The sequence below is a fragment of the Formica exsecta genome, unplaced genomic scaffold, assembly GCF_003651465.1.
Source record: "Formica exsecta isolate Colony F162 unplaced genomic scaffold, ASM365146v1 scaffold13, whole genome shotgun sequence".
NCBI lineage: Eukaryota > Metazoa > Arthropoda > Insecta > Hymenoptera > Formicidae > Formica > Formica exsecta.
In genome coordinates this window covers 740,616-755,321 of record NW_021848632.1, presented here as the reverse complement: position 1 = coordinate 755,321, position 14,706 = coordinate 740,616, and the positions used below count along the sequence as shown (strand labels likewise).

General features: G+C 32.2%; 2 protein-coding genes and 1 long non-coding RNA gene across 5 annotated transcripts in view; 1 reads left to right on the top strand and 2 right to left on the bottom strand.

Moving 5' to 3' along the window:
* The window catches only part of LOC115245791, a 39,420-nt gene extending 29,269 nt beyond the window's left edge, over positions 1-10,151 (top strand). Inside the window, exon 3 of the long non-coding RNA XR_003885600.1 lies at positions 10,021-10,151. This is a non-coding gene — a long non-coding RNA (uncharacterized LOC115245791). The remainder of the gene's footprint in view (positions 1-10,020) is intronic.
* Positions 1-14,706, bottom strand: part of LOC115245780 (CREB-binding protein-like) — a 100,011-nt gene that overhangs the window by 37,386 nt on the left and 47,919 nt on the right. The gene's annotated exons all lie outside the window — the stretch shown is intronic.
* The window catches only part of LOC115245789, a 34,312-nt gene that overhangs the window by 7,576 nt on the left and 12,030 nt on the right, over positions 1-14,706 (bottom strand). The window contains 9 exon segments of the mRNA XM_029824276.1: positions 2,341-2,476; positions 5,033-5,132; positions 5,362-5,547; positions 7,653-7,895; positions 8,331-8,490; positions 9,094-9,194; positions 9,814-9,950; positions 10,066-10,237; positions 10,610-10,761. Of these exon segments, the coding sequence (XP_029680136.1) occupies positions 2,341-2,476; positions 5,033-5,132; positions 5,362-5,547; positions 7,653-7,895; positions 8,331-8,490; positions 9,094-9,194; positions 9,814-9,950; positions 10,066-10,237; positions 10,610-10,761 (1,387 nt within the window).

Genomic DNA, 14,706 nt, shown 5'->3' with positions numbered 1-14,706 from the left:
TATTAAAGATATTTATTATACATATTTTATAGCGTGTGCACATATCTTAAAAAATTTCATTTTGATCTGGCTATTTTCGATGGAAGAAAACCACGAGCACAGCTCGATGCTAAATTAAGAACAAGAAGCGATATAATAAGATATTATAAAAATTCAGTCTTTGAAAAAATCTTTGTAGGTTTTCAATCATTAGTGTCTAAGTCAGGAACTGTGCATTCTTAAAAGTCACTTGACACTCGAAAATAGAGCAGCGTGAAAGCTGCGAGCCTGCGAGTGTTAAACATCAGTTTTAAATCAATTGTAAGTAGCAAAAAGATTCTGCGAAGATAATGCGTATTAGCATCGGTACTTCTTGAATGCATTTTGTGAGCATCGATGTGAAGCGAAGAAGAAAAACGCTATTAAGTATCAATTCGCATCACCGAGTATTGAAAAAAACGATGGCACAATGAAAATATCAAAGACGTGCATTCGTTCAATGAAGAACGTGTACTTTATTTTACATCTGCATTTATTCATCCAATACTCTGGATTGATGACAATATGAATTGTCATCAAGCGCTATTTTAAGAATATCATCAAGTGTATGTGCTGACTCATAATTTCATTTTTCGCGTCTCAAAAGAAATAAAACGGAAATAATTTTGAATATAAAAGAGCATTCAATGGCATGGCAATATTACGATGACAAACTATTAATACGTATTATAAACAGCTAGAGAAAATTCTTTTTTTTTTCTCATTCCTTAATTGAGAAGCATTAAAAGATTTCTAAAGGACTCGAAAGAAAAATCATGAGCAACGTAATCGGTTTTTAAAGCCTGGCACTTTTATCGTCTGGTTTGTGTTTGCGTTTTGGTTGCCAGCATGACGACGACGACGGCGGCATCGAGAGCTATTGATTCATGCGAATGTGAGGGAGAAGGGTCTAGGTTTCGGGTTGAAAGACGGACCGGCTGAAAAAAGATAAAAGAAAGATTATGCACGGGAAGAGAGGTATGATTAACGCGAAACGAAACCTTACGAAGGAACGTGTGGTAATTGATTATTGTCGAAAAAAGTTGCTACTAATGGTCTTAACATTTTCTCAAATATAATAATAAAACAAAAATTCTTTTGATATAAGATTAATAATATAAAATTTCTTTTTTTTTTTCTAGAGAAATAATATTGTTAAAATTCTCTTTACTCTTGGAAATATAATACGAAAAGAACTTTTTAAAAGGAAGAGGGGGGAATTATATACGTATACATAAATATTATATAAAAATAGTTAAAAGGGAAGAAAAATTACAAAAGAGAGCTTTTATCACTTTCTTATCATGCTTATAAATATTATGATTAAATAATAAATTCTCAATTTCACTTTAAACAATTTTTAATTTAAATTTTTGCTTTCATGCTATAAATTTAAAATTATTAAGATATAACTATCTAGAACAATTTTCCAAGTGCATCGTGAAAATTTCTAAAATGTGAGAGTATAAAGGGATCAAAGTGCATATCGGAAGGTCGCTACAAACTGTCATAGCTCTCAGAGTTCGCCGTCGTCGTCAAGATAACGACGAACGATAAGGAGCCGAGAAAATTTCCGATGATTGAATTTGGGAGAGAATCTCCCATCTTTATTTTCTACTTGAAGAAACATTATGATACGAACCACCAAGAACCAACGATTGATCGATCGATCGATATACGAGCTGCGTGCAAAGGAGAAAGAGTGATATAAAACGTGAGGATGTAAGCCAAGGGAGGCGTATCAGCCAAAGCTCGAAACTCGGTCACCCGGCGGCTCTAATCTATTCGTCGTACCTCTGAAAGGCGAACTTTTTGGCTTTGGCAGGGTAGAGTATCGACCTATTTACAAGAATCGAAGGCGGAGTTAGGCCAAGGACTCACGAAATGAGATCGCGATTAACTTGGGCCGATTACAAGATTACTTCTTCGAATTTTTCAGATGAGAACGACGCAATTTTTTCAAATAAAAAAAGAAATTAAAAAAGAAGACGATAGAAGGAGGCTGTCTTTCCTCTACTCGTTAATGCTTGTGATTCAAATATTTCGACTTATCGAAAAAGTGTTAGGGATTTTAATATATATTTAAATACCTTGAATATTTCATCACATTTGCTTATAATTTCTATTTTTGTATTTGTAATAAATATTTGCATGTGATGTTATATAACCTGAATTATACAAATAGATTTACGCATGGATTTCGTGTAATTTTGATGTCACCCAACATCAATTTTATACGATAAATAAATTTCTATCACTCTTGCACCAATTTTTTAAAATTTATCATCGGACTTTTTCATATTAATAGTCATATCGACTTACCTGTCACAGTCTGGCTCTGAGGACGTGGCAAAGTACTGCTACCGGTATTTAATGTTGGAGTCGGCGACAGATTTGATGAAAAACCAGTCGATCCACCGAAGGGTTTGGGACCAATGAGATTGTTGCTCGTTGGTGCCTATGGATTCACAAGCATTCTCTTAATTACATTCATTGTAATATATATTTTGGTGCAATTTTTATACGAGAAATGGGACGTTTTCGTGACATTTAAATAATCGTTTTCGTTTCGTGACATTTTAATAATTTATTAAATCAGAAAAAAATCTTTTATCTTTTTTATTTTGTCTAGTAGAAAATAAAGTGAAATTATATTCATATAATTAACAGATTGCAAAATTTTTTCGATATCGAATAACGAGAATTGTACGAGATTTTGGTGCTTTGATACCGTCTAATACTAATGTAAAAGTGCAACAGTTAGTCAGTATATCATATCGCGCAAAGTTCAAAAAACTTCGCACTTTTCCCTTACGCTTAAAAGTATTATCTCCGGTAGGAAAATCACATACAAGCAACTGCATACATTTTGATTGTCGACGCATGACATCTTTGAGAAAAAATAATTACCGCAAATAACATGATAGTTATCGCTTAAAAATTTTTTTTTATTTGTTTAGAACCACAAAACTGTATAAAAAACATGCGCACATATATTATTAGTTTTCAGAAAATACTATTTTTCTAAAAATAAAATATATTTTTTGGCTTTTTAAATAAATTAAATCAAATTAAAGCATTTAATCTAAATTATTAATTATTATAAAATTCCATTACTTGGTAAATATACATATAAAAATACTTATGTGGGTATGTGTGTGAATTTAGAGATTTAAATAAATTAAAATGTATTCTCTATATATACACGCGTGCGCGCAGCATGCGTAAAAGGAGGAAAACAATTTAATAGTTCCAAATTTTAACTTTTCATGCTTTTATGACAATAGGGAAAAAAGATACACTGTGATCGAAATATGAAAAAGCTTCATAATTAACAATTTTCAATCGCACAAACAGGCATCACTTTAAAGTTTATTTTGATTTCTCAATGACGAAAACTCGAATTAATTTTGCGATATTATATCAAAGCAACAATGTCTCATACAGCGTTGATTTTTATCATCGCGATACTGACGATCTTGAAGGGCGATCGAGGAGATTGACGAGAGCGTTACGAATCGTACTAAGACTTTACCTGAACTGATCGTAAGCTGGGTGGATCAACGGGCGAGGTGCCAAGGCGGGTGGTAGGCTGCAATGCGATAAAACGATACATCGATGTCACGTGGGACGAACAATTAAAAATGAATAGGACGAAGAGAGGGCAAAAAGGGAAGAAAGAAACATCATTAGATATGCTCCCGATTACGACAGGCTAATTAGTCATGAGATCGAAATAATCGATCGCGATATAAAGATTAGAATAACTGGATGGTCAAACTAGAGTAATCGCTGAGGAAGCTGATGCTTGCAAGGACATTTCGGTGAAATGACGCATCGGTGACTAATCGATCCGTTTCGTAACTAACATTTGATTCAGTAAACGATATGACTATTAATGTTCATTTCTATTTAAAAAAATGAATCGATACGTTTTTCGCTACGCGTATCAGACACTAGATATAAAAATTGAATCACAACTATTGTTTCTAAATTTTATACTATAATAAATGATATTTTATGTTATATGTAATGTTATATAAAATTGACAAAATATTAATGCTTTTAAACAAAATATCAGTCAGTTTTTATTTGATGATTTTCACAGAATGTAGCTTTATGTAAAGTAGTTATGATGAAAGGATATTAGAGGTACTTTAACAAGAGCAAATATAGAAATCGAGTTTTCAAGCATGTTGCCAACCTCTGTGCCACCTGTTTGGATGGTGATCGTACTCGTGAACGTTTTTGATTCGCCGTTGCATTCGCTGTTCCTGACACATCCATTCATATTCGAGGTCGATCGCCACGTATACTGAGATCCGGAATCGGGGCTCGTACGATTGCACGCCTGGAAAAGCGATTAGTGCCAAGCAAAGACCACACTTGTTAAATTCTCAAAATAAGCACGTATCCTCGTCGAAAATAAATCAATTGCGATATATGATACGCGATTATCGTAAATTTATAATGATCAACGAATTTATAATTTATTAAAAATTTTATATCTAGTTAATCACTTTAGTTATTTTTATCTATTTCGAATGTTAAAAGTAAATGTGATTTTAATGTTTGAAATATTCGACATATTAAATGTTTGATTAATCATATATAGAAATAATTTTCATAGATTTAATAATTAACTTTGATATAATAAATAAATAACTTGAACTTTTGAATAGAATGATTATCATGACGGATTATATGTATAGTATTGACTTTTTAACGAATTCGAAGTTTTTAAAGAAGATAACAGACTTGCATCATACATCCATTGTTTTCTCAGAATGATTTGAGAAAAATATCGTTAATGCGCGAAAAATTTTGTCCTTCGTTGGATTCGCGGTTATAAAAAGCACCATGAAATCACGCGCGAGTGTAGCAAAGCCACACGCTTAATGCAAAATACTCGCTTCATAAGCCATACCAAAACAGGCAAGAAAATGCGTGCGCGAAAAAATCCGCCCGTGATCATGCCTCATAAAGAGAATTAAATTATGATGAAGCAACTTACGGAGAATGGCTGAGGCGACGATCCGTGATTGCTGAGAGGCGGCGATAAAGGTGCATTCGCCAATGCCGCGCTAATAGTGCTAGCTGGTGCTTTGCCACCTCTGTCGAATATACAAAGAATATTTTATTATTTATTTTTTTTATTTTAATTATTGAAGTTTATCTTTTTACTCATGTATTTAAATTTATTTTTTTATTTTACTTTTATTTCTTTTATATAAAAAACCATTGTTTTATTTTTATTTTTATTTTTTGTATAATCGTATCTTAACTTTTCAATTACAGTATGCAACACGTAAAATAAATGTATTATATTATTGTATTGCTTACGGTGGTATAGTGAGGGGTACGAGACCAGACGGTGCATTTTGCCTAGCAACGAGTTTCGCGTGAATGTCACAGTACAATTTATTATTGATATTGTAATAACCGACATTCTTCAAGGACGTGCCGCAAGTCGAACACTTGAAACATTCCACGTGCAGGTTTTTATCCTTGATCCTGACGAAGACACCTCTAAGGAAAAATAAGCAGATTAATATAAAGCGATCGTTTTCCATTTCATTACAGTAAAAAAAAATTATTTTCTTTAATATAACAACAATAAAGGCGAAATGATGGCGCATCGGATGTGCCACGAGCTTTGTATTTTATTACTATTCACTCGAGTTTAAAAGAGAGGAAGATAGAGGAAACTCGATACCTCGACGAAGGAGGCCGAAAATAACTATCTGTATTATGATCTCCATGAAAATTATGTTCAACGAATGAGAACGATGAAACGAGCTACAAAGAATGAAAGCTACAAAGAATATGTCTAAAATTGATCTCTGTAGCAAAGTGAATATTTTCAAAAATAATATTAATAAGAGTAACTAATTATAAAAGAATTAATTCTAAAAGATGTATATAAATATTTCGTGTATAGTGTAAAAAGTTGTAATAGTAATATTATAATGTCTTTGTAGTAATCAAGATTAAAAAATTGTTTTACTTTGTAGTAATCAAGATTAAAAAATTGTTCTACTTTTAGGAAAAAAATAAATATATTTTAATATAACTTTTATAATATTTATAAAAAATGTGTAAAAAATGAAGTATAATTTTAGATATCCTCGTCGAGAGACTGTAAAATATCGTCTAAGTTTTCGTGTAAAAAAAATTACGTTTTTCACTATCCGAGTGAAAAAAAAATCAGAAAAATATTACAAAAAGACTTCACTTATATATAAAAATACTATAAAAATAAAAATCCACAAAAATGTTCACAACATCGAAAGCATTTTTTACGTTGCTACAGTCATTCAGTGTGCTGTAAATGCGTTGGAAAGGTGCTATTAAGAGTGCAGAGAGTAAAGAGACATTTAGATAGGGCTGCATTCAAGCTACGAGCGAGTGAGAAATTTTCATCTCATTTAGATACGACTTCCAGTAGGTTGTAAGCTGTAAGCTTGAATGATCACAAATGATCGAAATTTGTCCTGACACAGCAGTGACAAAAAATGCACAACGATCGATATATTCGCTTTTCCTGAAGAAGCGATGTTGACGAAAAGAAACGGCAGAGAAAGACGTACTCCGAATCTATTGAAGAAAAAATGTGCACTTTTTCGTGTAATCTAATTTTTATAATTTATAATTGTCGCGCGTATTTTTTATATATCATTTCTTTTTCTATTTTATATATTTTGAACAAATTATATATATACATATATATAATTCGTCCAAAATATATTATGCATGTTTACATTATATATATATATTTCTGTTTTTACTAATAATAAAACTTTCTTTGCATATTTCTAGGAATAGTTTTATTTAATTCTGATTATATTAAAATTAAAAGAAACGGTGCACACTTTTCTTAGAATCGGAGTCTTCCAGATGATACTAGCGTACGATAATCGAGCAATTGAAAACGGCGTGGGTTTTGAAAATTTTTGACGATTCTACGAGGCGTATAATTCTAACTGAAAACGATTACGACTTATATGTATTAAATTATAAATTTTAATGAAAAAAACTCTTAAATATAAATCAATAAATGGAAGAATATCGCCGTTGACAAATAAGAGCTAAACTACATTGTACCTCAACAATAGTACTTAACTCTTACTTGCCAGCATTCTTTTATTTTTTGAATAAATTATAAATTATAATCTCTACTCTGCTACATATATTATTGATATTCTGAAGAGATTAATCTAAAAAAATATCCCAATTGAACCAATATCTCATCCACCTTAATTTAAATTTTTATCAATATAATATTTTTTTACCTTACAATAAGTTTATTAAATCGTCATTATTGATAATTTTTATTAATAATTCGATAAAATAGTAAAATTATATATTTCACAGAGTTTTGATTAAGATTACTTCTATAACTTAAAAATTTTATAATTTAAAGAGCTTCTTTGATTAACATTGCTAATCTTTGAAAGTTTATATCGATGGTTTGAAAACTCGTACTGCCAAATTAGTAATAGTAATTTCTCGGAATTATAATCATATCGTATCATTTTCAATATAAGAACACCTCGAGGACGTCAAAATGAAAAAACCGCTGTGGCCGTCTCGTGCACACAAGGGTGGCAAGAGTCTTGCTCGTAAATAGTTACACGATCAATCGGTCGCAGTTGCTACAAACGACCCCGCCCGGCGTCGATGACCCCGACCCGGCGGAAGATTCCTGCTTTTGTTGTTGCGGTGTTTGATTCCTCGATTCATCCGGCCATACGAGGTGCCTGCTACCGTCAGGTGCACCACCACCCCCGCCCATAGCATGAAACAGAGGCGTGGGTGACCTCGGTGAAGTGGCCCTTCCGCCAACCGCGTGGCTCACGGAGGAGTAAAATTCTGTCCTTGAAGGAACTATGACATGGAAGTAGAGAAAAAACGCCATGACAACTAGGCAGTTCCGGAAAAATGTCGGATCGGAAGCGATCACTCGATGAAACCCTTCGGCAATCGCGTTCGCCAATTTACGCGAGCGAATTTCTGAATTCTCAGACTAAAAAACAATTTTCCAAGTTATGGTTAAAAAAAAATTAAGAATAATACTAAGAAAATATAAATTAAATTGAACCAATATTAATTTTACAAATCGCAGATAAATTCTAATCTGAGAACTGGAAATCCGCACGACATTTGATATATACATCCGGGCGCAGGTCGGCGGAAGTGGTTATTGTCGTAGAACGCAATGGAGACCACCGGCACTACTACTTTCCTCTCGTCGATATCTATTATCTGAAAATAAAAGAAGCGCGCTGAGATTCCGGATCATGTAAACTTACACGATGAGCCTCTCGCACTCAGCACAAATGTTCTGTCCTGGTGGTAAGCTTGTCTGCGGCGTCGACGGCTGCGGCTTCGTTTCCGGTGCCTGGACTGACCTCAATCCTGCCAGGGCTGGCGAGGACGGTGTTATCACGCCGCTCACGACATTTGGTTCCGCTATTTTGCAAACAAGTTATCGTATGGGCATGCAATGGGCCGGCTGGAACCGATTCTGGTCCAGTCGATCAATCATCGAAGAACGCATCAATTTTTTAAATAGATTTTGAATAAAATAGAGCCATTGCTCCAACATATAATTATCGTTGATTCTCCGATGCTAAAAAAACTTGCAATTTATTTAGTCAATTTTTTACATAATTGTTTTATACACAAATTATAGCTAGTTCAAAATGATCATAAAAATTGAAAAATTATAGCTGCAACAATATATGATTGTAGTAGATAATAAATTATTTCATCTGAAATAATTTTTTCAGAAAACTTTGACATCATGAGATTTTAGAATCATCAATATTTCGAAGAATTTAAAGTTCATTTTTAGATTGCATCATAGACTAATAATTTTTGCAATTAACATTAAAAATATATGAACGACCATGAATTGTTGCAATGTACGCTCTTCAGTGATCTTGTATAACTTATGTATGTTTAGATATGTATGGTAAGAACAATTATATATGTGCATTAATAATCCTTAATCTTAACTTTTTAAGAAACTGTTACACCATATATCATCGAAGTAAAATGAATGGTACTAACCAGGTTCCGGAGTCTTTGGTTCTTTGTCCGCTTCTTGAACCATTTTGAAAACCTCACTGTTTTCGGCATTGTAGTTTTTCTCGTTCTTCTTGAAATTTACCCTACAATATATTCGCGTCATAAATCAATTATTTTTATATCAAATTGACAAATTTAATGATTGATGAGACTAATTGATTAAAAGATAAGATAAAAATTATTTTTGAATTATATTCAAATAGTAAAGAATTTTTTTTTTATATAGATTTTTTCAGCATTAATATTCGCAGTTTCTCTACGCGATAATTATAAGTTTTGTTACATTTTTATTGCAGAAAATATCTATTTTGATATATAAGTATCGATATCTTAAATAATACTCTAAATAAATTGAACAATCGGTAAATCATATCTTTGAATATTTGCATTTTGCAGATAAATGTATGTCCGAGGAGTATTGCGTGAGTGTTGTGTTATGAAGAAGCAGCATATGATAAGAAAAAGAGGCTCACACACACAGGGAGACATCAGGGGGATGACGGAGTATGCGTTAGGTGAGTAATTTATAATTTATTTAATTTATTATTTATTAAATTTTATCTTGGAGGGAGAGAGAGAATATTAATTATAAGTTTTGTTACATTTTTGGTTGTGTAATTTTAATTTGAAAAAGATTTTGAAGCAAAACGATATTTTAGTCCCATCAATTGTTTCTCTCTTCGCTATATCTGGCGATTTTACCCAAGGACACCTCCAGCAAGGACTTCCGCTTGAGCCGACAGTGTCTCCGCGATGGTTTCCTCGCTGTAGATTCCTACGGGGCTGTTGTATTGTTTATTCACGATGGATTTAATTGGACCGTCGCTAGTGCCGTTCAGCTGAAAATTATTATGTCCCACACAGTGTAGAGAAATAAATAACTAACCGCCTCTCATGTTTTTGTTGCAGAATCGGTGCAGCGGAAACAGACGCGGATTAAGGGTCGATACTAACGAATGGCTTGGGGCTAAAGTTGTGTCCGCCACCGATGAGAGGTCCGTCTTGTTTCTTCGCTGCCAAAGAGGTCTTTGTGACTGGGGCAACGTTAGCCGCGGGGGCGGTATGTATCGGAGACGGCAGGTTTGCGGTTGCGGGCGCCACATGCGGTTTCCAGGTACTGCCACCTCTGTAATGATGATTTATATCGTTCGTTAGAAGACGTTGGTGGACTTAGAATTATAGACGTTATTGTAGTTTTATATTACAAAAACATTCTATTGATAAAATCATAATACTTGGATACCGCGAGAATATATCTAAAAATCGAAAAAGCAAATAAACTTTCGAAAAAATAGAAATTTTATGTGTTATGCACATATCATTAATGATCATCTTTATAATAATCAGTAATGCCACGATAATATTTTTGCTGACAATTGATTGACAGTAAAGCCGATTAAAGACCGTTGCTGCTTGAGTCAACTTTCGAAGTGGCAATATTTTTAAATATTGAATCATTCGTTTATCGCGAACTTTATTATGCTTAGCATGCTCTCACCTTTGAACAGTCATTTCGAAATTATTTCCGGCCTTGACTATGACATCCTGCGCGTCTTTATGCCTTAAATTATACATATCAGTGGTGTTGACTTTAATAACCGCATCGCCAGCTTTAAGACCAGCAGCTTCCGCAGGAGAACCGCTATTAACCTGCAATAAAAGCAGACTAACTTAGATTTATATCGAAAAGAAATCTGAATTAATAGACACTAAATAATTATATAATTTGATCGTGCAACCATACATTATAATTATATTTTAGATTCACTAATATTATTATGTATTATTTTTATATATCATATACATAAATATGTATAATTTAGAACAGTAAAATTTAGGAATGGCAGCGCGTAATTAAAATTTTTAATTAAATCGAGGTTCAGAATTAAATGATCATGAAATCTGGTTGGAATCATGGACGTATTTAATTATTAAATTTATTTTTATTTTACAGTTAAAAATAATTTACTTAAAAAATCTCTTGTTTGATTTGTTCTCTTAAAAAATCTCTTGTTCTCTTGTTTGTTGTTCAATTCCATATTTCCTCTTACTCAAAAAATTAAAATCAGTTTTTGCGAACATATCAAATATATATCAAATATATCGAGTTAAAAAGCATTTAATTTTTTTCACGATCTTAACGAGTATGTTAATAAAATATAGTACGTTTACATTGTACGAAAATATAACGGTAAAGGAGCAGATTTTATTATATAGATTTTGTATATATTTTATTCTAAATAATAATAATAATATAAATGAATATATTGCAGAAAATATCTATTTTGATATATAAGTATCGATATCTTAAATAATACTCTAAATAAATTGAACAATCGGTAAATCATATCTTTGAATATTTGCATTTTGCAGATAAATGTATGTCCGAGGAGTATTGCGTGAGTGTTGTGTTATGAAGAAGCAGCATATGATAAGAAAAAGAGGCTCACACACACAGGGAGACATCAGGGGGATGACGGAGTATGCGTTAGGTGAGTAATTTATAATTTATTTAATTTATTATTTATTAAATTTTATCTTGGAGGGAGAGAGAGAATATAAAAAAAAAATAATTTAATATAAAATATATTTACAATATAATTTTATATATTATATAGTCGCTTGAAGAAAATACATACGAAGAAATACATTCGCGCAAGTTGGACAAAATATAAATAAAATAAATAGGGTAAATAATTTGAATTATGAATTAACGACTCATAGATTTATAAATTTATTGTTTTATTTATTTTCTCTAATGCATTTGTATCATCTTTATGAAAAGAACACACAATTTTTAATTGATCCTAAGTTAATCAAATGTAGTATAATTTGTATAAATGTGCTTTATAATCGGATTATAGTAAAATTAAAGGATTGATTAACAGCGATATTTAAAACTGTCGTCTCGAATTTCGGGTCTATTTTTACGAGATATGCCGTCGGATCAGAGATCTCTCCTCTTCTCTCTTGTATCCAGACTCCAGAGCCACTATATTTAAGTGCACGCGCGTCATTACGCCTCGAATGTCAGACACTGTGCATCCATTCACGTTAGAGACTCGTTGTCGGCAAGGCAACGTGAGGAGACGAAAAGAGGGTAGTAAAAAATGTTAAGGAGAAACAGAAGTACTCAAATAAAAAAATAAAACGCTCCTTCTTGCGAGCGATCTCACTAGCGTTCTTATCAAACAAGCTAATTACGAGCTCGACTGCAACGACGATGATGAAGGCTATATTAACAAAGACTTCTGTGTGCCGTATCAATATAATTAGGAATAAAATTAACGAAGAATTAATCTGAGCGAACTAAATGTTATTAATTTTAAAATACACGAATATATAATAAAAAGAAAATAACTCTTGTAATCATTTAATTTAAATTTTATTTAATTTGATTTGTTTTTGTAAGAGAAATATAACTATAATGTCTTATGTATAGGAAATTAGAAATGAACGTAAGGTTTGAATTATTATATGTAACAAAAAAAATATAATGAAAATTTTAGGAACACGAAAATAATTCGAGAGATAAAAAATGGAAATCAGATTTAAAATTATCTCGGTATTCAAAGAATTATATATATATATATATATATATCTTTGCAAGATGTTTATTGCTTTTGCGAAAAATTATTTTGACATTGAATGTAACAATTTATTTCGAAGAATTAGTTATCGAATAAAATAAATGCATTATTTCGTCATTGCCTGACGAGCAATAAAGACAATAATTGAGTAACGAAGCGAAACATCATGTGAGCGGCTTGTCATCAAGTCGGCCGTGATTTCTTTGACATTTTGGCAGAGCATCGGAAATAATTAATGGGCTTTAAGTTCTTCAATCGTAGACGATCGAGCAAGGCGGCCAGGATCTCTTTCTCTCTCTCTCTCTCTTTCTATAAATACATCTTATAATATATCGCCGTTATTTTTATTGCGAGTCGCACGACAGCCGTCTTCTCATAAAACATCTAGACGGAATAGATATTATTTCGTTCATCTCCTTTCCAAAAAGTGGGTCGTTTCATAGGCAGTTGGAAATATAACACGATACGTTTTGCATTCCATAAATCGAAAATGTAACGATTAATTTTATGATTTTTACAAACGAAGGAAATTAGGTTAACAATTTTTCATTATTATATATTCAAATCATGTATCCCAGAATCATTACGTTGAGGAATAGTTTAATGGACATTAAGAAAGGAATTGTGTGGCTATAGAAATATGTTGTTGCTTACCAAAGACATTATGCAATATATGCTTTTTTGAAAATCAAGATTAAGATCAAGAAAATATACGGAGAGAAAGAGAGAGAGAGAGAGAGAGAAATATTCTTTTTTAATTCTTTAGTAATAGAAAAGAAATATAGAAATTAATTAACAGCAATTAAAATAATATTTTAGTGTTTTATAAACTGATAAATAACATTGACGAATAGCATTTTGTGTCGTTTTTATATAGATTGCCATGTTCTTAATGTCGCACTAAAACCGTTGCTTTAATCTTCGCCGCATGGGTTTCGAAAGTTATTAAGAAAGTCTTTCTGTTCTCACTTAGTTTTGAGTGTGTGGAGAGAAAAAGTGGAAGGGCTTATAATAATAAAAATGTCACTTTCAAGAATATATGGTCTCTATATGCTACGGTTGAAAATCGTGTCTTTTTACTTTTTTTTGGATCCTTATAAATTCTCTGTTAAAAGCGACTTTTGTACATTCTTTTCGTCTGAAAATTCATTGGATTTTTAAAATTTAATCGTTTTGCTATTGAAATATACTTTTTTATTATTATATTATGTAATTATTGTAATAATTTTTTAATTATTCATAGATTTTTTTAACGATTTAATCTTTTAATTCTTGCTCTTCTCGATAACTTCGCGCACGGAACGTCTCGCAAATAGCGCGAAATCGAAACGTGAGTTTGAGAGCAGTTTGATCTGTGCGTGTAGTTACGCCGCAAATAGAAGCTCGCAAGCTTGCGTCATCGTCCTGGATGTAATACCTAGTTTACTGTTCAGCTTCGTCTTCGATTCCGATAAACTCCAACAGTCTAAAGCACACAACTTTGGAATAATCTTCATGGTTAAATTTACGATTGTAATATTCTGTACGTACAACGTGTAGTACCATATTTTTCAAACATCGTTAAATTTCTTATCATATAACAAGTATTGTATCTAATTGAAGTAAAGCGATATAAGATGAAACAAATTCATATTGTTAAGAAGTCTGCGAATAATTTAAAAATTATCTCTCTTTTTGCGTTGTCTTATTTTTTCACAAATTATTATTAATGAATCACGCAAATGTAAAAAATCCACGTGAATGGCCAAACATAGAGGCCAGGTAGGGAACATCTCACGTATTTTGCAAAGTTTTTGGCGAACGTATATCTTACGGCTGATGCACTTTAATGGTCCACCTATCTTCGCGGTGTCCCTATCGTCCCGGTATTCATGAAGACATAGGGACATGAACGTAAGTCAGGGTTAAGATGCCGGTGGGCAGGCCACTTCTAAAAATAATCTTGGGCCGGTCTAAAAATAGGTCCCCGAACACGTTAGAGTCGTTATATACACTCGACGGCCGA